The sequence below is a fragment of the Castor canadensis genome, chromosome 5 (genome assembly GCF_047511655.1).
Source record: "Castor canadensis chromosome 5, mCasCan1.hap1v2, whole genome shotgun sequence".
NCBI lineage: Eukaryota > Metazoa > Chordata > Mammalia > Rodentia > Castoridae > Castor > Castor canadensis.
The window spans coordinates 147,376,142-147,399,927 of record NC_133390.1 but is presented as its reverse complement, the minus strand read 5'-3'; the positions used below and the strand labels follow the sequence as shown (position 1 = coordinate 147,399,927).

The following is a 23,786-nucleotide window of genomic DNA, read 5'->3' as shown; positions in this document are numbered from 1 at the left end:
AACCAATAAGGCATAGGTGATGGCAAATAAGTACAATGGCATTCTCACTTCCAGAAGAGCAATGCTGAAACATCTCACAAAAGACCTCCAATGGTGTGGAGCCAGTGCCCTTGCTGGTAACCCATTCATCACACTTTTTTGACTTGCTCCTCTCTTTGTCCCCTTTCTCCACTCTACCATGTTGAGCTTGTCAGGACAATCTCCCAAATAAACAATTTGTGTCTATGTCTTCTTTCCAGGCTTTTCATTTGGCATAACCCACACTAAAATAATATAAACTCAAAATGGAAGTATAACTCAAAATGTACACATTTCAAGGCTCAACCTGACTAACTTTCCTACATAGCCTGGATTTGTACTGTATGATTTCACTTTCACAAAATTTCTTCTGCTTAAACTAATCTCATAGCACTATTCCTTTGACAGAGTTGAACAAGAAGTATGAACTCATTGAGTTTTTAACTTTGTGGATTGATTTTCTTTTTCTAGTAATTGTTACTGAGTGTGTTTTCCTCAGTGGGTAATGGGGACAGAACCACAACTCAGCCATTTATTGAACCTAGTATTAAAAAGTCAATCTCACTTCAGTTAAAAAAATAACATACCTCTCCTTTGCTCAGGATGTATCAGAGAAAAGGGTAGCAGTAGGGAAATAGTGGCAGGAAATGCTCTTTGCTCTCCAATTCCCTCTTTCCTTTAAACTCCCCCAAATCATGAGGTCTCACATTGACACATAGCCCAAGACTGGAGACCAGTAGGAAAAGGAGAAGGGAGGTTCTGGTAATCTAGCTGGCTATAGTCAGCTTGCAATGTTATTGGAGGGAACAAATATGTCTGAATCTCATTTTGGATCCTCCTGAAGAATATAACTGTTGTTTAGAGTGGTCTTGGTGTAGATGATTTGGAACTTCAGCTCTCCTCTGACCCCCTCTCACTGCAGAAAAGCAGCTGTAACTCTCTTTAGCTCTCCCTATGGTGTATGCCTGAATGTACCTGTGGGTTGGGCATCTTATAACTTAATAAAGTAGTTTGACATATTCCCTGCTTCTCCATACTCCACCAAATGTAGCCAAAAGAATTTGATGTCTTCTACCATCATAGCAAAGATTGGGGGAAGGTTACCTCCATCTTTCTCTTCCTTAGAACTCAATATACTACATCCTATCTCATCATGCTGTCTTAAGGTACATCCTGAGGGTTTTCACCTTCCAAAATTTCCAGATGAGAAATGGGCTCTTTTATATGAGCAACACCCTCAACTGCATGGGATCAGTATTAATGTCTTCCTGTCACCAAAAGAGGAGGAAGGGACCCAGTACTCTCTTTTAGGTTGAAAAAGCACTCACTACCTTCTCTAATCTAAGTCTTTTTATATATTTTTGTTGTAAATGCTCACAGATCAGTTCAGCATCCTTGGAACAGAGAGGTAGAATAGGAGCCCTTAGTCCTGAATCTGGTTTTCCTGGAACTTGGATTTCTAAAATTCATTTTCTTTTTCTCAGTAGTGATATCTCTACACAATCTTACACTCTCTGTAAACTCTGAATGTTTATCCTCAGTTCATGTCATTATAATGTCACATATAACTTTATACCAGCTCATTTACATTTCCCAAAATCACAAAGAAACCATTCTTGGTTACTCATTAGGATAAATTCAGAAAATCATGAGCATTTCCAATAACACAATGGGGAAAAGGCAAACATTTATTTTTATTTGCAAGTGCAGTTTCTGCCAATAGTTAGTGCTCACAGATCCTTTTAAGCTACAGTAACTTTTGGTAAACTCAATGAATACTTTAAAAAATATCCAATGATAAGAAAATTACAGAAAAAATTTGCATTACACTGTCAAAAATGTTTGAATCCAAAGTCCATTATTTTCTGCAATGGTTTTTAATGTTCTGGTTAAAAAGTATTTTGCATTTTCTTTTCTTTCTACATGTACATAGTCCTCCTTAAAGTAAGATAATCTATTCCATGACCTTTTAGGAATGCCATTTTCTGGATTTAGTTTGCTTTTATCTTTTATTCTTACATATTTATATGAATATTTTAATATTTTACATAAAACATTGACTTGCTGTATTTTATGAAACAAAATCATAGATCCTATTCATGGTGAGGCATTTCCAGTTTGAGGGAAAAACTGAAAATCTAATCAGTACAAGGTCATTTTATGCCTTTTTTTCCTTTTTAACTATAATAAATAATTAGCAACCTATTAATTACAAAAATTCTTAATTATGCTTAGAGCAACCAGAGCATTTTCACAAATTTAAGTTCATATTTGTTACAGTAATGCGAAGTCATTAAGAAAAGCCTCTGGTTTTCCAGTTTGGTAACAAATGGCTTTTGTCTGATGCATAATTAATAGAAACAAATGATGACTATGTAGCTCTTCCAGAGTTTTAAAGGCAAATCTATATTGGCCTACAGTTAACATGCAAATTCATCCAACAAGCAACACAAAATGTATTGTAGTAGTCATTCAGTTTTTATCAACATTCAAGAAGATCTAGACAGCAGCACAACTCTCCTATGTCGGAAACACATTAATTATAACATGGTCACAACTGAAGTCAGATCATACCTGGTAAAATACCCCCTTGCTAATTCATCCTCTAGCATCAGTTCAGATTTCCAGCACGATATATGAACAATAGCAATTAATACTGTGGTACAAAGGTAAATACAGACAAGAGTTTGGTGTGCTAGCATACAGAGTTTTCAAAACAGTGATGAACGAAACCAAACATCTTGCCTTGTTCACTCTCCTCTCCCTTTGTGGGCCTGGAATTCCCATGGTTTCACCGAAACATTCAATACGGGGAACCAAATCCAATGATCCTAGTGCTCAAATTGCTCCTTGGGAGGGAAATTTGGCCCTAAGGGATGCCATACCCATTCAAGTGTGGCACCAGGGGATACATCCTAGTGCACAAAAAATGGTTTGCTACTAGAAGCTTTGAAAAAATGTGATTTTTCAAAATATTTAGCTTTATCCCAAGGAATTTACTGTGGCTCAAATTTTATTTCATTATTTTGGGTTGGATAAATGAAATGTGCACATCATCACCATCACTCTTAATTCTTCCATCACATAAGACACTTGTTAAGATAAGAAAGATATTCTACTAAAGCTGACGGTGATTGAGAGTCATTCAGTATTCAAAGTTCCTAAAGAATCGTTGGTTCTCTGAAAGGGATAAAAAAGTAGGAAAGGCTTTGTTCAAACTCCTGCTAGTAAACAAGTATTACTTCAACTGATACAATGGCTACGTGACATCAAAGTACTATAAATTATCAAAACTATCGTACAGAAAAATTACAAATTCATTGCAAAATACATTACACTGCTACCATTAAGAAAAAAGTGCTTTTTGTTTTCCTTTCTTTCTTTTTTTTTTTTTTTGCCAGAAAAGTATTCTTTCAATATAGAAAATCCTATGCGGTACCCTGCATGTGGCTAGGATATATCATAACGGAGTTTGTACTGAGTCCTTCTGATTTGCTGGATGAAGGGCTGCAAAATATAACAATGACTTACAAAAGCCATGCTCCAAATGACCATGCCAGCTGTCAGTGGAGAGATGCCTATTTAAGACACAAGAAGATGCCCTGGTCTGTGAAACCCTGCCGGTCAGCGCATTGTCCCACCAATCAGCTGGTCTAGAATGCACAGGCCTTTTGCATGATCTGTGGTTTTCCTCATGTTCTCCTGAATTATTCTCATGTTCTCACCTAGCTTTGTCACCTAATGAAGCCTCTGCTCAGTGATGCCTATATTGTCTCATGAGGGGAACGATGCAAGATGGTGGACCTGCCAATTTTAAGAATGGATGTCCAAGGAGTTCCTGGGCTGTGGCTCTTTGAGAGGGTTCCCTCACCAACATCAGGTCTAGGAATCCCCGGAGAACTGAAGAAACCTGTGAAAACACAGAGAAACCATGCTGAGAACTACACAGGAACCTAGCCCAGTCCCCTGGAATGGTTTCCCAGTTAATCCTATCAACAACTTCAAATTCTTGACTTCTAATAGCACACATTAGTTATGTTTGACTTTGTATTTTATAGAAATAGAATACTGTGAACTGTCTGGCTTCTTTCACTCAACATTGTGTCTGTGAGATTCATCACCAATGTGTGTAAGAAAGGTTTCATCCTTTTCATTGTTGTATAGTGTTTATTTTTAACTATACCTCACATATTTATCCATTTGGGAAACAACCTTGGGAGTTTTTTCAGTTTTTGACCATTAGGATTCAAGTTGCTTTTGTATGTGGCTTGAAACACATTGGCAATCACTTCTATTGGAAGTGGGACTATTTTCATACAATACATTTTTAGACAGTTTTTATTATTTAAACAGTTCAAACTAGTAAAAGTTTCAAGTTCCTACTGTGTTTAAGTGGTTTCATTTTTATTATAGGTCCACACAACCTCTATTAATGATTCAACTGAGACTCTCCCTAATGTTTAGGCAAAAGGAAAGAGAAGACTCTTACAAAGTATTCTCCCCCAAAAGGTAGCGTGTATTCTTTCTTACTGTGATGAAGCAGAGGGAGGGAAGGTATGGCTAGGCCAGGGTTTATGGGTGGGTTCTGTGGACAGGGCTCCTCTCAGCAAGTCCTGTATGGAGATGACAGCACCAGCAGTGGTGATTCTTGGACTTATCACCATTCTCTTTGAGCTAGCCCTCGTTGGCAAGTTTTGGAAAGCAGGAAAAGACTTGGCCCCTACCTGCTTCATACTAAACATGCCCTTTGTCACCAGGAATGATTTAGCCCTTGCCAACCTCTCTGACATGTCCTACCCTGGTCTCCTCACTCACTTGTCTACAGCCATAGAAGCCTTCTTTTTTGGCTTGAGGGACTTGCCCCTGATGTTCCGTCTTCCCAGAACATTTTTCTCCCAGATCTTTGAATGTTTAGTGCCTTTTTTTCCATTTGGATCCCAGCTCAGATGATCCCTTCCAGAAAGGGCATTCTTGGCTCTTCAACCTAAACCAGCTTTTAATCCAATCCATCTCATCACAGTACTATTTTTTTCAAAGCAATGCAAGATTCACTGCATTGCATCATTTGTCTATAGTTTGTTATATGCTTCCCTAACTGGAATGCAAGCTCTATAAGAGTCAGGAGATCTGCAGTCTTGTACTGCAATTTCCTTAGCAATTAGAAGTCCCCAGAAGGTAACAGCAGTTCAATGAGTAAGTGTTGAGTAAAGCACCTGATTCACTTCTAACCTGTGCATTGAAAGATGAGAAGATCATGCCACATCTTACACATGAAAAACTTTGGAGGTAGAGAGGCTGAGTCACTTATCCATGAAATGAACAGAACTGAGATTTGAGCCTAAGTGACTAAGTCTAATGTTCATGCCTCTAAATTAGGAACTTTCTCCCCACAGGATGTGATATGCCAGTCTTTGAAACAGCAGAGAGGTATAACAATCTGTATTTAATGGCACTTAGTACTTCTCACCTTGTGTAGGTCCTTCACTCTTGGAGGTAAACTGTCTCGGATCCTCCGCATTGCCTGGAGGGGAGGCTCATTGAAGTAGGGGGGCTCACCATCGATCATCTCAATCACCATGATCCCAAGGGACCAGATGTCCACCTGTTAGGCACAATCGACAGGTTATGTTAGGCAAGGAAAACAGTATGGCAAACTGAATGTGTCCGTGGAACATCAGTATATCCATACTCATTCATAAACTAACTTGATATTTGTAACTTCTCAAAATTTATAATTCAGATTTATAGGCTGAATTGTTAGATTTCCAAGTTTTAGCTAATGGTCTATGTTTTCTTTTTCAAGACAACTCCAATGAAAGGTATAAATGAATATCTTAACATTCTAAAGTTTAGAATTTAATTTTTACCCTGTTAACTTCTGCAGTTAACTGCCTATCAGGGGAGATGAAAACAACCCAAATTTTACATCATGAAACTAGAGAAGAAAATTTTATTTAAGTCATAAGAGAAGTTTTTGGCATAGTCCTAACAAACTGCAAGAAGCTTATATAGTACAATGCAGAATGTATTCTGATACCTTTACAAGTTTAATTTAAGAAAAGTTCTTTCTCCATCTACTTTGGGGTTTTCCTTTTATGTTTTATCATTTTGAAACAGCATGCACAAAATCCTGCCTTATAAAACTATTTTCATTGAGTAGAGAAAGGAAAAGGAAAAGATGACAACAACTCTGTCTGAGTAAAGAATGGGAAGGCAGGACAATGAGAGGCCGTAGTGGAATCATAAATTTCCAGTTCTAGTCACTTCCTATTATGGCCTCATTACACCCCTTATCTGTTCTCTGCATTACTGTTATACCCCTTGTAGTGACCTTCTCAGAGGATTTATCTCTTGGTACCACAGTGGAGAACACAAGCTGAGCTCTCATCCAAGGTCAAGCACAGAAGAGAAAGAGAGCAGAGTCTGTCTTAACTTAAGCAGATATCCTTTGCTCATTGGTCCATGCCTCTAAGGCTTCTCCTCTCAGAATTACCATCTGTCCATAGTTTGTGGAAGTGTTATACTCAGCTGAAATGAGAGGCTTGGCTTCCACATGTGTGCAGCCTTGCATAGAAGCCTTGGAGCTTCTACCCATGCTATTCCCTCCTAGAAGGCCTTTGCTTCACTCCCTCTGGCCCTCCATTTTCGTATGTCTAAGCCCTGTCCCTTATTAGGTTACTGTTTCCTTTCTGGGGCAAGTAGAAATTGTGCCATGCTTTTGTATATGTTTTAATAGTCACTTATGTTCTTTTCTATGAAGAGGTATTGTTGTTCATTCAAACATTACCTCTACTTGTGGGACTTTCTCTGATCCTCGTTCCTTTCTCTGAACACCACACCTGCATCTCCAGTCACTATTCTAGTTTTGCTGTCTTGTTTTATGGATCCTGCCACTGAGAAGTCAATCAGTTTTAGTGACTCCCCTGTCCTCTGCTCCAGTGTGCATTGCAGGACTATAATAAAAGCCTCTGGATAAACACTATGGTAGTGATTGGCATACGTTCTGCCACAGCCTACTCTGTGCCAAGTCAGTGAGTGGGAATCATATGTAGACTCAAATTCATTGCTCTGATCTCCTAAGGTCCCCAACTATCTTATGAACATTGGGTCCCTGAGTCTATCCCAGCCCTTCTATTCTCAAAGGATGACTGTTACCTCCTTACCTCTGTCCCATAAGGTAGCCTGGAAATCACCTCCGGTGCCATCCAGTAGGGGGTACCCACCAGTGATTTTCTCTTTGGCACCTCTTTGGAAACTTGAGCACAGAAACCAAAGTCAGACAACTTTATCTAAAAAGAAAAGGAGAGTCACAAATGAACAATTTGAAAATACTACCTTCTAGACATAGAAATATATACATAGACCTAGGAATATGGACAGAGAGAGTTTCAAATTCATTCACAGGCCTCAGACCTTTTTATAGAAAAGGTAAAAATCCATTTCAGTGGACAAACGTTTCACAGGTGCACTGGGGCTGTCTCCCAAATGTCTGAACTCCAGCTTTTATCTTTTATAAAATTATGGGACAACAACAAAAAGCTCTTACAAATTAAATATTGCCAAAACTACATAATTATTAGATCTTAAAACCACAGCTTCAATTTGACATGACAGATGACGCTTTAGTAGAAGTGAATTACTCTCCATATAAATTCTATATAAAGTGCTGCACTTCTGGTTCTTTGAGTTGAACACAACTGGGTTTCTAAGTACCATGAGATAATTCAAACAGCCATCCTCTTTTCTATTTTTGCAATATTGCAAGAACTTCTTCTTCTTCTTCTTTTTTTTTGGAGGTATTGGGGTTTGAACTCAGGCCTTCATGCTTGCTAGGCACACACTTGAGCCACACCTTTAGCGCTTTTCACTCTTGTTAGTTTTGAGATAAGGTCTGACTTTTTGTCCAGGCAGGCCTGGACTACAATCCTCCTATTTAAGTTCCCTGCAGTAGCTGGGATAATAGGCACATCCAGTCTTTCTGTTCAGATAGGTCTTGCACACTTTTTGCCAGAGCTGGACTTGAAGTATGATTCTCCTGATCTCCATCTCCTGAGAGTCTAGATGATATGCATGAGTCACTGGTGCCTGGCAAGATCTTCATTTATCTATGGTGCTGAAATATCACTTTCAGTCTCAGCTCCCCTTTCCTTTCCATTTTGTTTTGTGCTCATGACAAAGTTTCGGGTGTGAGCTACACACGCAGAAACATGAGCATAGAAACTGGATGTCAGCACTTGGTTGTCAGGCATTTAAGGTTGTCAAGGACCCAGTGCATGCATATGCTATTTATTTTTTATATAAAAAATACTTTGAAAATTCTTGCTGAAATCTCCTGAACTGTTGAGAACAGGCTGAAGAACATACTGTTCTGTTAATGGCATCTGCTGACTTATGTATTCTAAATGACCAGGACTCAGTTTATTTCTGGGAGGCACAATTCCTGGTCACGATGACCTGCTCTGAACTTCAGATAGCATTACTGAAGAGAATACAATGGGCCACTTAGAGATATTTGTCATGATAGAATCCAAAAGAAAAGAACAGTTTGGCCACTGCTTAGCAATGTTTCACAATGACCATTTGAAGTTAAAATCTTTCTATAGATCAAAGGTACAAATTTTTTAAGATACAAATTCTTGACATATCTTTCTGAACTTTTTCAACTTTTTTTCCTCTCGTTTTGCTGATCACATCTTAAATATTAAGCATCCCAAGGGTTCTGGTCTCAAGTCTCAACTTCTTCTCTTTTTACCTACTTATGCTAGATATTCTCTTCTTCCCTGTGCTTAAGTCAGATCACCTACCGCTATTCAAATCTTATATTTTGGGATAGGGGTATAGCTTAGTGTAGAGCACTTGCCTAGTATGAGCAAGGCCTTGAGTTTGGTCCCCTGCACCACAACAAAATGAAACGAAAATCTGTTATTATGTCTAACTAGTATCAGTTTACACATGGATGAACACAGGTACTTTCAATCAAACTCAGTATCCCATTCTCTGCTCTAAATTTGACCGTTTATTCTCCTATCCTAGTTAATGGCACTAGATCTACCTAACCACTAAAGCTGAATTCATGAGAATCAGCCTTGACCCTTTTCTCTATATCACCCCAAATTTTCTTCGTCAAAGTTTAAAAAGAGTCCATCTCTGTTTCAGGACCCACCATAGTGTATGACCCATAAAGGTCCTCAAAATCAAGTTTGTTGACTGAATGGGTAAGTCTCAATCATAAGAAACTAAAGAAGCCTTTGAGAAGGAAGAACAAATGCATTAGTGTTATTATAAGGATCAAGATTCAGCAGAGAGGGCTGGCCTGAAGGCAGGATTTTCCCCATCAATGTGTTATTATGATAATTTTCAAACACATAACAAATCTGAAAGAATTGTACAGTGAGCATTTCTATACTACCAAGTAGATTCTGTAATTAATTAGTGTTTTGCTTGATGGGCTTTATTACACCCATCTTTCCATCCACCTATCTTATTTTTGATGCACTTCAAATTAAATTGTTGACATCTGTATACTTCGGTCTTAATTTAACGTTGAGTTCAATATTTGTTTATACTTCAAGGAAGTATACATAAAATGAAATGCATATATTGTAGTTTTATCATGTGAAGAGTTTTAATAAGTTCACACTTGACAAGTATGCTTCAAAGTTTTTTTTTTTCTTTTGGTAGTACTGGGGTTTAAACTCAGGGCCTCATGCTTGCTAGGCAGGTCCTCTACCACTTAAGCCAGTCTGCCAGCCCTTATTTGTGTTTGGTATTTTCGAGATAGGGTCTCCTGAACTATTTGCTAGGGCTGGCTTTGAACAGTGATCCTCCTGATTTCTGTCTCCTAAGTATCTAAGATTACAGGCATGAGTCACCAGTGCCCAGCTGTTTCAAACTCTTATCAAGATAGAGGTCACTGCCATCATTGGGCATAGTTCAGTGGGGCCTCAGGATGTATGTACATGGTAGTCAACCACCCTGCAGAGCCAAAGCATGGGAAAAGAAGAAGTGTTATTGGAGAATTGTTTCTTTTTTTGGTGGGACTTGAGTTTGAACTCAGGGCTTTGCATTTGCAAAGCAGGCACTCTACCACTTGAGCAACATCTCCAGTCCATTTTGCTCTGGTTATTTTGGAGATGGAGGTTTGGCAAACTATTGACCCAGGCTGGCCTCAAACCATGATCTTCCCAATCTCAGCCTCTCCAAGTACCTGGGATTATAAGGGTCAACCACCAGTGCCTGTCTATTACTGGAGATTAAAGAGAAATATGTACATTTGGCAGGATGGCTCAATTGGTAGAGTGCCTGTGAGACCCTGAGTTCAACCCCTAGTATTACACACACAAAAAAGAATGTTCTTACTGGGAGCCAGCCTCCCACATGCTGAGAATTATAGGTGAGCACCACCATGACCAATACTAGATTGGATTTTCATTATGGAGCCTCACTCTGCTCCTAAAGAGCTGAGTAGATGCTCAAAAAACATATGCCACTAGATTTTATATTGATACACACATGTATGATAGTACATGTGATAGAAGACTTGTCAGAGACCTTTCTGAAATCACCATTAACATATTTAAGACGGTGGTTTCTAGAATGAAAGTTGGAATGCAGATAAAATGGGGCTAAAATTTGGAAGTTATTTTTTTCTTTTTCCATTTCCTTGTTCATGATAGTCTCACCAATCAGTCCAAGACTAGTGGCAGTGCAGTTTGGAGTGGAGGGCCAATCAGATTATTCTCAATAGAATGCTAAACAAAGATAGTTTAGTGGAGAGATGACTTTCAATTGCTCTGTTCTATCAAGAATCAACCCCAGGAGACTCAGATCATAGAATTTCCCATAGGGTATAAAGAAGAAGACCCTGTGGCAATGATAGCTCATCCATAGTCTTTGCTGCCCTATTGTAAAAAGGACTTCAATGGTACAGAGAGGTGAAAATCTTATTGTCTATCCTTTTAATCCCAGGGTTATTTTCAGAAGGGAGAGACAGTAGTGATTCTCTTTATTACATATCACTTTCCACTACCCCAAGCAGATAGTGGTAGCTTCAGAAGTATCTGCATTATATGTGTCTACACAAACAAAGGAGAGAAAGCCTATATGCATCTGTATTCAGAGATAATATTCAGAATATTTGAAAACCATATTAATACAGACCAACCAGAAGGTAGATATAGAATCAAATAGAATCTTGGATTACCCAAAGGAGAACCACCAATTTTAATGAGTTTAGGGGAGTCTCAGGAAAGGGCTGGGGTATTAGAGGATGCTCTAAAGATTTGAAATAGTGGCTGTTAATCAACTTCCATGAAAGTACTGCAATATTTTAAAAATAAATACAGACATCCTAGTAAAAACCAACTGAACACCAGTCTAGTCCTTGCCCAACATGGCTACCATGGAGAGATAGCCCAACAGTGTGGGTAGAAATGGGCTTGAGGAAGGAATGTTGGTTTCCATGGCTTTTATGCTGTGTTCAAAGGTTAGACATTCCTACAAATCTCAGTGAGAAAATGTGAATGTGCCTGGCACAAGCCCATTGTTGAGATGTGGAGTCAGCTAGTGGGACAGCTTTCAACATTTGAAGGCAAGAGGTGCCTTCCTGAGCAGTCCAGACCCTAATGGACCCAGGTCCCTAGTGGTCATCAGTCCTGGTAACAGGAGAGTCCATGTACATCAAGGTCAGGACCAGAGAGAGGAACTAGAAGTTAAGTGTTACCTCCCTCACCCCGAAGGCTGGCATGCCATACTTATCCCTCCTCTTCCTGGAAGCTACCATGAGAAAGTGAGGGTGAGCTGAGAAAAGGAAGTTGTTGGTGGTTAAATCTGAAAGACTAAGTTTTTAAAGGTATAAGCTAAGCTTTATAATAATGTAGTTAAACTTTGATAGACACTGTTTAAATCATTTAAGCAGCCTAAATTTAATGGACTGAATTAAAATAGAGAATTAAAAAAAGAATGTAGTTAGTAGAACTTTTGGGAAGAAGTGCAGGTTAGATTTGGAAAACTGTAATCTTTCTCTCGCTCTCTCTGGTTAGATACTTCCAACTGTCAATAAATGTGCAACCCTACTACACAGAGAGAAGAGGAACAACAATCCTGCAGATAAGTTTCCTTTGCCTATATATTTAAGAAACCTGAATGATTAAAAGAGGTAAATGTATCAGCATTTTGGTATTGGCAGTTTTTAATTTCAGTATCTCTAGTGCTAGTTTCTCTTTGCTGACATGAAAAAAACTCAAACCCCTCAAAATCTGGCATACTAATAATTATCTCCCTGACAAAATGTAAGATAAGAAATTGAAACTAGACACTTAGAAGTTAGGCCTGTTCTTCTGTAGGAGTATAAATACTATTGTATGATTTTTTTTACTCATCTAAATACATAAAAGAGACAATTTTCTAAAAGAGCATAATTGCACACAACATTTGTCCAAATAAATCTGCAAGTAGATAATGAGAACTCAAGTAATGAGTATAATAAAGCAATGTAGGCAGATCTTAAAAGCAAATCACACAGGCTTGTAGATGAGCCTTATTTTAGATGGAATTGTATAACTTGGCTGCTTAGAAAACCACCCATCTCCCTAATGCAGTTAGGCTAATAGAACTACAGCTCACACTGCCTACTGCCTAAAAGGAGAAGATGTGGCTTATTATACAAGAGCCTAGAGTTTGGAGCTCAGACAGCTGCTATTTAAACCTGAGATCCTAGCCATGTCTAATGTATCCCAGCTAGCAATCAGGGGCCCTTAAAAAGGATGGAAGGTGGGGGCCACGGACAAAAGAAAGTCTATCTACAGGGTAGTTACTTTTTGCATTGGGACAGGTTCCCTGTGTGGGATAGTAGGAAGGAAGGATGGATGGATGGAGATCTGTGAATGTTTCAGAGACTGTCGGAGAGGAAATTTTTGGTTATTTGAGAGGTAACAAAAATAAAATGATGAAGGGCACAAGGCTAACAATACCAATCAATTAAATGGGCCAATGGAGACAATGGAATGCCGGGAATATGGCCCTGGGGAAGAGATACTGGCTTTCAGCTGATTGTCAGGGACACAGTAAAGAGAGATGGAATGGTCATAAGGCCCTGGTTGCTGGTCTATCACCATTTATCCTTTATTCCTGTGCACTGGAAACATGGCACAAATATATTACACTCTCTATGAGCACCATGTTAGTTGGTGCTCCCCCAGAAACATGTCCCAAGGCAAGAATTCAGGCAATCCATTTATTTGGGAGATGCAAGAAACACTGGTAGTGAAATGAATATGTAGGACAAGGAAGGGAGAACATCCAAGCTGGGACTAATTACCATACCAGTTACTCTTGTGGGCAAGGAGAGCTTAATCCTGCTGAGGTATGGGGAACTGCATGGAACAAGGGCCTCAGTTAGTCTATTGAAGGGGGAAAGAGCTGCATCATCTATTATTTATTTAGAATGAGAAACAGTCATGTGTGACTGGTGGGAATGTTTGGTAAGGGTCTTTGAGGAGAGGGAATTTGGAGGAGGTGAGCCCTTGGGGTGACCTAGAGAGTGGCAGCCTATCACACACTCCGAGCCAGAGTCTAGGAATTGTGAGCGAAAGGCATAGGGAAGGAAATGTCAACAGCTTTTTCATTGTCCCCATTACCCATGATGCAAATGTGCATTCATGTCTGCACATACGTGTACATGTGAAACCAATGTTAACATCTTTATCATTGTTCCCATTACTGGTGATGCAAAAATATGTCTGTATGTGTACGAAGCTGAGGAAAGACCTGAATAAACCCTCTTGCTTCACCTGCTTTTAGTTACTCGCTTTTACCTCCAACTGGAGAGGTCATGTAGCTAAGCAGTGTTCTCCCACTAGCTTTGCTACAGAACACTCCCGGATATGGGGCATGGTGCATTATTTTACAGACATTTAGAGGTAGCTCAAATTGATTGAACACATGAATCCTTCACTTGGGCTTGCGTGGGCATCCTATGGGTACAATTTTAGATGTGATTTTAACTTCGGAGGGCTGAAAACCACCTCAGGCTCCCTATGAAGAGAGTGTGTCAATCCCTGCTCAACCTGTGGGTCCACAGCATTCACCTTCATCTTCTCAAGTCTAACCTGTGCCCCTCTCCCCAGGGGCATCTCTGCTGGGGCCAGATCAGCTGCACCAGGCTGTTGGAGGCTGGGGCAGGGGCCATAGTGACTATCCCTTGCCAGCTGGCTAGGCCAGGCTGGTGTCATTTTCTCAGGTCTTACTAAAGTGGGTGCCAGCAGGCAACATTGTTATTCATCATGACCTCCAAATGAGCTGGTGCAAAGTCCCCTCAGTGCCAAGAAAAAGAGTACCAGATCACCTGGCAGAGTGAGTACTGCCTACAGTCCACTAGATGGACCAGGCCTTCTGCACAGCCTCAGCTTCCTTCCTCAGCCTCAGTCTGAGCTCCCAACATGTGTTTCAGAACTGCTTCTTGGAGGTTGAGTGCTAATTTCCTGAGTTTGTACTGCAACAAGAGACTCCAATGGCCTCAGGCAAAGAGATGCAGCGCATGTGGAGGTGGAGCTAGTGATCATGAAAAAGGAATTTCCTTGAAAATTGGATGAGGCACCAGTAGTATCTGCTATGTGCTCATCACCCTCATTACAGCACTTCCATTACTGCCATGCATGAATTCAGGCAGTGTTGACAGACACTGATTTTTCAAGGAAGATAAAAATCTGAAATTTTAGTGTGGCAATCATTTTTCAATGAATGGGCTTAGTAGGTCAGGGGTTTGAATTCCATTCCTGCCAATTAATTGGATAAAAGTGAGTCAGTCATTGCCTAGTGACTGACTAGTGGTCCCTAAGTATTATTTCTCAAATGCAAGGTCCCAGCTAAGGAAAGATGGTGCTGTTTTTGTTGAACACTTATTTACAGGAGCAGACAGTTTGGGGGCCTTTTTCTTCTTCTTCTTCTTCTTTTTTTATTTTTTTTTGGTGGTACTAGGGTTTGAACTCAGGGCCTTGCGCTTGCCAGGCAAGTGCTGTACCACTTGAACTAAGCATACCTTTAGTCCTTTTGGCTTTAGTTATTTCTCAGCTAGGGTGTTGATTTTTTCCTGGGCCAGCCTTAGGATGTGATCCTCCTACCTGTGTCTCCTGTGTTTCTGAAATTACAGACATGTACCACTATGTCCTGCTTGTTTGTTAGATGGGGTCCCACCGACTTTTTGTCCCAGTTGGACTTGAACTGTAGTTGTCCTGATAGCTACCTCCTGCATAATTTGGATTATAGGCATGAGTCACTGAGCCTGGCCCCAGGGTGCCTTTGACTGAGCATCTACCTTGTGCTTGGTATACTTCCAGGGGGTTTACACAAATGACATCATTAATTCTTGAAACATTCTAAGAGTTGTTATTCATTTTCCTCTATCACACCTCAGATATCACGTTCCCTCTATTTACTACAAATTAGTGACTCATTAGATATTAGGCATGCCATAGAAGCTAGTGAATGTTTTACTTTTGGTTGACAGAAAACAAGTTCTGTTTTAGTCTTTTAAAGAGCAAGAAAGGATTCATTCTTCTAAACTTGAGCAATTCACTGTCATTTTCTTAACATTTTATTTTCTAGTTATGACAGCTTCACAGGAGTTACAAACAGGAGTACATCAGGCCTCCCTACTGGTAGCATCTTATATAACCATAGTATAATAGCAATATGAGGAAATAGATACTGATGCTATAAGAGGTATTTAGAAAATGCTTTTGCTGAAAAGCACTGATTCCTTGCTTGGGTCTGCAAACATCTAAAGGATAATTAAAGGCAGGATAAATGCTTGGCATCTCTGTCTCCATTTTGTATCTGAATTCTTTGTTGTGAGCCATTCTTTCCTACCAGTGACCTATAGTCACTTTATAGCCACCTTGGCATGCAGGAAGAACTGACGGATAATATCCTGTGACAGGAGACAAAGCTACCCCTTTGCTAGGGAACAGTGACTTTCTTATTGTAGTAAGGCCCTGTCTTGACCAATCCTGAGGAAATAAGCAACCAGAACACACTTCTGATCACCTGTGACACCAGGGTCTGTTAACTATGCATATCTCTTGTCCTGCCCCCAATTTTTACTCTATTTAAACTGAAGCTCATATCTGTACCTGGAAGATGGGCTGAAGTGCTCACTTTGGCTCTTCCTGTGGCATGCCTGTGCTGCATTAATGAATCTCCTCTCTCTGCTCTTCACCATTACTTGTCTCTTTATTTGGTTTACTGGGGCAAGTGGCTGGACCTGACATGAGGAAACCCTGGAGGGAGGCCTCTGGCCTAGAACTCCCAGGTACAATGCAATCCATAGAGATCATTCAAATTTCATCAGTTACACATGAACTCATTTGTGTGTGTGTGTGTGTAGTGTATATAAATGTTTGTACTCTGAAATTTTATCATGTGTTATCTTGCATAACCACCATAATCAAGATACTCAACTGTGCCCTTACCATATGACTCCCTTATGTTATTCCTTTGCTGCCACACATCTTCTGTACCTTGCCCCTAACAAGCAGTTATCTGCTGTGAATCTCTGTAATTGTGTTATTTCACAATAACATACTTAGAATCTATAACCATCCATGGTCTATAGCAGACATTCAGCAAATTTTTATGGAATGAATGTGAGAACAAACCACTAAAGACTATCAGCATTTACAATGTGCCTGACCTTGTAAGCTCTTTGCTAGGTATATATGGATGCAGGAAATGTTTGAGGCAAAAGTTCTGCCTTTGAAAATGACAAATGATTGAATAATCTTGGACAATGAGGGTAGAGAAGATCTTTAAATAAGCTGATTAGATAATGATTTATTATCTTAGTCTCCTGTCTGATTTTGACATCAGGTGTGTACTGCTAACCAGAAAGCCCTTTATTTCTCCAAATAAAGGGAAAGAAAAGACAGGTTGGCTTGAACTTGCCCTGCTTTTATTTTTCTGTAAGTACCAGTCACCAGCTGATTCATGACCAGCTTATGTTCTGAGATCATGGGGCCTTGTCTAGGTGCTTTCTGAGTCAGGCCAGGGGAGGATTCTTGTCTTTTACCCATTCCTTCCATTCTGTATGAAAGATTGTCCAAAAATGGATACAGATTCTTTCTCTCTCTATAGCCACATCTTTTTGTAATGTGACTTTGCATTTTATCCTAGCAAAAAGTGGAATCTATTTCCCATCCTTTAACTCTGGGCTTAGAGGTATTGTGTGACTTATTTTAATCAGGGTGATGCAAGGAAGGGTTAGAAAGGGCTTGGGTATCTATATCGGGACTTGCCTCTCTTGCTACTCTTGGGAACCTTATGACCAGCACCATGTGAATTAGCCAGAGCTTCCCTACTAGAGATGAATGGTACTTGGCCTAGTTATTGCCCGGCCCCTGCTGAGAGCCTGACAACTTCCAGGTAAGCGAGGGAGACCATCAACTGCAGGCTGGTCACAAACACAAGAAAGCTCAGCTGATGGCACATGGAGCAGAGAACAGCTATTCCAGATTATGCTGGCCCCAAATGCCAACCCATAGATTTCTGGGCAAATAAACAGTGGTTGTCTTAAGCCATTTAGTATTGAATGGTTTGTTATATAGCAAAACCTGACTGATACATGCTCTTGTGTCCTTCCTTTAAAAAAAATTTAGCCAGAATGATACAAAAAGCAGTACTAAAAACTTTCTATTAAAAATAATCTCGAGATAAAAAACTATGTATGCATGTACATGGAAATATGAGAAAAATAGGTAATAGGATGTGGGTAATCTTTTTTTATCCTCTGTACTTTCTTAATTTTACTAAATTTTCCACATTAAAGTTTGTATTCTTTTTAAAGCAAAATAAGATAAGCCAAAGTATTTGGGCAGTTTCTTCCATTTCTGCCCTCTAATCATTGTGGGGCAAATTCTGATGTGACACGAACATTTTCTACATGGTTAAGGTTGCTAGATTAAAAAAGACAGGTACAGCAAAAGGGATGTGGGCTCCATTTTTCACAGGAATGTTATCCCTGGTAGGAATCTCAGTGGGATTAAAGAGCTAAATGGTGAAAATCTCTGCTTAAGACTCTTCTATCTAAGCCTTCCTTGGGATGTCAAGTCACCATATTGTTGGCTGTTGTATGTCATGTCCTGTACCTTGGTGTGGCAGGTGGATTTCAAAAAAATCCTTTATGATGGTTGTAGTGATGAGAAACATAGGAGTCTGGGTGTGGAGAAATGCTGACAAGATAAATATTTTCTGTTTGTCCTTCCAGATTCACTCTCCTTTCTCTGAGCCTTGAGAGGCCAACCTACATTGCCTGCACTTGTGGTTTCCACCTGGGTTGAGCCAGTAGGAGATTGGAAGCAAGGAACAGAATGAGGTTGGGGTATCTATTCCCAAGCTCCATCCTGCAGGTTCACTGTGGTCTGGCATACACTACAGATCAGACCTCCTGGCAGACAACCCTGGACATGACAGTATCTATTCCCAGACTCCAAAGGCCAGTTTCCATCTCATCTCTTCAGGCATGAGGTAGGAAGAATGGTGGTTGATTCTAAAGTCCTGCACTCATTCTTGTGCTCTATTCCTCATGATTTTTCTACATCTCTGATACTTTGGTAACTATCTTTTCAATAAATTCTCTTCAAATTACCTAAATGGAGTTGGTCATCTGTTTCTTTCAAGGATTCTGAGGGGTATAGAAAGGGGGTAGATACAGCCCTAGAAAAGACAGCTCCTTTCCTCCAACAAAGAAAGGACTGTGGCAGAAAAAGAAAAGACATTTCCATAGCTTCCATTACTTCCCACACTCATTGTAAAGGAGGCAAATTATCCATCAAATTTAGGTCACAGGTAGTTCTGAGTAACAGGATGACACAGAGGATGGAAAAGTAATTTCCTTTCTGTAAGTTCTGGGAAGTGTGGTGGGTGACTTGTGACTAAGAATTAGAATTATGAGAAAGTGTTCTTAAAAGAATAATGCCTATGACAGACAAAGTGATAAAGCAAACTATGAAGGAATGAAAGAGACTCAACATGAAAATCTTACCCGGCCATCACTCGTTAGGAGGATGGAGTCACTCTTTATGTCCCTGTGAATCACCCCTTGGTTGTGAAGGTAGGAGAGAGCTCTTAGAACTGACAGGCAGACGGTAGCTATCTGTTCTTCATTCATTCTAGAAAGGAAATTACATTTAAGGAACAAGACAGGTTTAAGAACATCTTTCTGTTGCTTAAGAAAGGCCACTTTCTTGGGAAACTAGTCCAGGTTTCCAGCCCATAGCTGGAAAATCTGCAAGTAAGGGAAAGGAAGTCCCTGGGCTATGATTCTCAGAACACAAGGCTTGGCACTGAGGATGACAGGAGCCCAGTATAAATCCAAGAAAAGTGATCCCACCCCATTTATCAGCTTTTGAGTCTTTAATGCAAATACACTTCCATTGCCTCACTCTTTAAGCATAGACAAAGATGAAAGATAATATTAAGCTAGAATTGAAGAATTTCTCTCTCTTAGAAGGTTCTGACATAAAACTTTGATCCTCTACCTGCTCCTTCCCTCCCCAGGTACCTGTGGTAATACTAGCACAATAAAATGTCATGGGAACTCAGGACAATGAAACTGTTTTATAACTCTATGCAGACGTTGGAAAGTTGTATTATTTGTCTCTGAAGTTTCATTCTTAGTAGCCTACTGATTTTAAGTCAAGGATATTAAGTACCTTCTGAGGGCAGGAAGCATGTTAACTGAATGAGGGACTACATACACCTGACATTATAGGGGACTCTGGGAATATAAAAGATGTTGTGTTCTCTAAATCCAAAGTGTTTTAATTTATGAAGAGTTCATAAAGATAGTTGCTGAAGCTGTACCCTAGAGGAGAATAATAAGCACATTGAGTTCTCTGTCTGGATAATAAAGAAACTTACCTGGTATGAGTAACGATGTCTGTCAAGGCACCACCTTCTAGAAACTCCATCACCACCCAGAGCTCATCACCAACAAGGTAGCTGTTGTACATGTCAACCACATTATCATGGTGGTAATCCCGCATTATCACAACCTGGATGAATGAGAAACATCCTTTTTGACCTGCGAAAGTAAAATCTGGGTGTTGTTCTCTTGTGGCCATACCTACAGTATGAGAGGTGCTAACTGTGGGGAACTTTTTCTTTTTGGTGGCACTAGGTTTGAACGTAGGGCCTCTCATAAGTGCTCTAGAACTTAAGCCACACCCCAGCCCTTTTTTGCTTCAGTTATTTTTTGGAAAAGGTCTTGTGTTTCTTCATCTGGGTCACCTATACCACAATCCTACTTATACCTCCCATGTAGCTGGGATAACATACATGAACCACCCCAACCAGTTTTTTTTTTTTTTTGAGATGGGGTCTTGCTAACTTTTTCCCCCAGGGTTGGTCTCAAACTGTGATCCTCACAATCTCTGCCTATGCAGTAGCTGGATTCCTGGCATGAGCCACTGTGCCCACTGTGTGGGGACTTTCTTTAGAAATCTACTACAGACAAAAATGCATCAAGGGTAGCTAGTAGGAATAGAAAAAGGACAAAGTTAATATATGTGTAAGAAAATGGTAGGTCAACCAGACATTGGAAAGACACACATGGAAAGAGGAAGAGAGGGAAAGAGGGGTGAGAGAAAAAGGAAGGGAGGTGAGAGAGAGTGGGAGAGAGAGAAAGAGAGATTCTAATGAAAACATGCAGAATTACTGTAAAGTTTGCATTTAACATTTAAAGAGGAATTTAGTTGACTGGGGGGTCTTTATAAAACACTCTTTACACTCTACTGTGAGCTAGCCCAACAGAGAGCCTCCAACTCGTAAGTGAATAGTACATGAGAACCCTAAGTCGATGGAAGGAAGTTATTAGAGGTAGGGCCACATGAAATCAACTTAACTTCTCACAGGAAAATGTATGTTTTGAATCTGAGGGAGGTCTGGTCAGAATAAAAAGATATATTTAGAAGGTAAAACCAAATATGATGTAGGCATAAAAAGGGCTCACTTAGCTTCCACAGGAATTGCTGTCCTGTGATTGTTTCTACTCTTCTCAGAATTAATGTTAAATAATAAATTGTAGGGTTGTTTATCACCATCATATTGCCCTGTCTGTTCTGTCATTGTCAGCTGGAAATAAATTCTAGCAGTCAGGCATAGTGGATGGGAAGATGCTGTATCCCACTCACCTGGAGCCTTCTGTGAGATTTGGTGCATGCATAAAAAATGAGTAACTGTGGGAGATGGAGATGCTGGGAGGCCACTGGGGGCTGCACATGAGCCTCCATGGAAGAGGTCCAAGGTTATAGCTGAGAGCATTCACACCATGTCTATGGATCAAACAACTTCTGCGTACTTTGAGAGAATGAGAATTCTCACAATAGAAAGTCAAAGAGGTCAAGCAGCAGTAGAATGTTCTGGAAGTTAGGAGATGTGACTTGCATGTCCTTTGTCAGAGACTAACATGTTATCTAACATGATATCGTGAGGATTTTGATTTCTCGTCTGCAAAAACTCATCTCTCCCCGGGATTCTTATAAAATTACTAAAGGGATATTGCTCCAAAATACTGTTTCCTGACATAGTTGCTCACATGGTGTCACCTATTTTAGACTTTTTAAGTGATATGTGTACAACAAATATACAGAAAAGGTTTCTTAATATATTGAGTGCTCTTAAGCATACAAAGGACATGTGATTTGATAAAGAAATGAAAATGGCCTATAAACATGAAAAAATAAATACAGCCCTTCTAACAATGAAAGTGCTAATTAAACCAGTAAAATTTGCTCATGTTTATCAGATTAACGGAGATAACATGATAACACCTAAAAATGTTAGTGAAGGTGAAATAGAACTATTATTAGTGAGGGTCCAAGTTGCTCAAAAGTTCAGGAAACCTTACATATAATTTCTCTGAAAAATCCCAAATATTTATGTTTCACTTAATGTGTTCAGTGAAACACATTAACCTTAATGGGATATTAAACACATGGAAATTATCAACTATGAGATAAAATACTTAATATAACTATACTCAGTAAAATTATAAAAGTGACAAAATGGAAACAATGTAAATCAGAGACTGGTTTAATGGGTTTGATGCCTAAGTATGACAGAAAACTATTAGACCATTAAAATGATGTTTTAGATGTACAGTTAAGAAAATACATCTATATGTTATTTTATATTGATTTTTATTAATGCTCACTTAATATTAAGTGAAATTAGAGAAATACCAAAGCTAAATATATAGAATTATAAAAGACTTTTAAATAGAGAGAATATGAGAAGGAAATGCTAAAATATTAATGTTAGGCAATTGCATGGTTGTGGGACGATATGAGACATTTTTCTTATATTTTCTAGATCCTTTACAGAAAGAGTTCATCATTTATAGTTAGAAAAAATATTTTAAAGTTCCTAAAGAATGATTGTCAGACAAAAAGGCAAACTGACCACTGTTTATTGTGTTAAAAAACTGGCTACCAAAGGTACAAATGATACTGTAATCATGTAAAGTACATACACAGTTGGCCATCTTTATCTATGAGTCCCAAATCCCAGAGATTCAGCTAACCACGGGCAGACTTTTTCTTCTTGTCATTATTCTCTAACGGTGTATTATATCACATTTACACTGTTTTAGATATTGTAAGTAATCTAGAGATGATTTTCAAAAGGCTAATTTGAGCCTGCCTGCTGGAGAGAGGCTTCTAGAAATTGCTGCTCTGTGTACAGGTGGATTTCTTTCAAACACTGCGCTATTTTATGTAAGGGACTTGAGCATTCACAGATTTTGGTATTTTCTGGGGGTCCTAGAGCTCATCCCCTGCAGATACAAAGGGGCAAGTGTATACCCACATAGATAGTTTAGCTTGAGATCTGGAATATGCTAGACACCATTCAAATTCCAGCTCTATTATCGATTTGCTGCATTACCCTGGGCTAGTCACTTAGCCTGCGTGAGTCTAGGTTTCCTTGTTAAACCCATGCTAACACCTTTCTACCTCACAGGGTTTTATGAGATCAGACTAGATTAATTCCTTGCACAGTGGCTGATTCACATGAAGAACTTTTATAAAAGCAACAGCCATACATGCATAGAACCAGACTAGAGGGAAAGAGTATGGGGATACTACTTTTGTCTTTCTATTTTCAGTGCCTTAAACGCACAGGTACTACTTTGGAAGTGGGAAATAAATCCAAACACATCATTTACCTCATTAAAAAGCAGCTCTCGTCTTTGTTGCTTACGGAGGTCCATTTTCTTCACTGCCACTTGTTTCCCTGTGTGTTTCTCTGTTGCGATGCATACGATGCCTGTTGACCCTTCTCCGATTTTGATAAAATTATCCAGGTATTCTCTGGGGTCTCCCGGGCTGACCACCAGCTGCAGGGCAGCCCGGAACTGTTCGTGGGACACCCTGGAGGGCTGCTGGTCTGAGGAGGAGCCCCAGCTGGGTGGGGGGTAGGTGCTGGATGAGATGCTGAGCGTGCTCAGGTAAGAAGCTGTGGAGATGTACTGAGAACTGCTCTGCAGGGAAGGGTGGTGGTACAGGGTGGCTTTGTGGTACCCAGAAGGGTACTGGTGGCTGCTTGATGAGTAGCCTGTTTTGCTTTGACTTTGAGGTAGTTTGGCGGGGCCCCTGGGATAGGTGTCGGACCCTGACAGTGGAGGACTGAGGACCATCTGTGCTCGATCGTAATCCACCTGGGAAGACAGACATGGATAGAGAAGCTTCACCTGCTAGAAATGAGTGTGAAATTAA

At 39.8% G+C, this 23,786-nt stretch overlaps 1 protein-coding gene across 5 annotated transcripts in view; it reads right to left on the bottom strand.

The window, feature by feature from the left end:
• Window positions 1-1,694: 1,694 nt before the first annotated feature.
• Window positions 1,695-23,786, bottom strand: part of Pak5 (p21 (RAC1) activated kinase 5) — a 342,537-nt gene continuing 320,445 nt past the window's right edge. For all 5 annotated transcript variants that reach the window (XM_074074350.1, XM_074074352.1, XM_074074353.1 and 2 more), the window contains 6 exons: window positions 23,237-23,728; window positions 19,933-20,066; window positions 19,055-19,181; window positions 7,182-7,307; window positions 5,486-5,620; window positions 1,695-3,928 (listed from right to left, as the gene is read on the bottom strand). In XM_074074350.1, coding sequence (XP_073930451.1) covers window positions 3,773-3,928; window positions 5,486-5,620; window positions 7,182-7,307; window positions 19,055-19,181; window positions 19,933-20,066; window positions 23,237-23,728 — 1,170 coding nt within the window. In that variant the 3' untranslated portion in view covers window positions 1,695-3,772. The remainder of the gene's footprint in view (window positions 3,929-5,485; window positions 5,621-7,181; window positions 7,308-19,054; window positions 19,182-19,932; window positions 20,067-23,236; window positions 23,729-23,786) is intronic.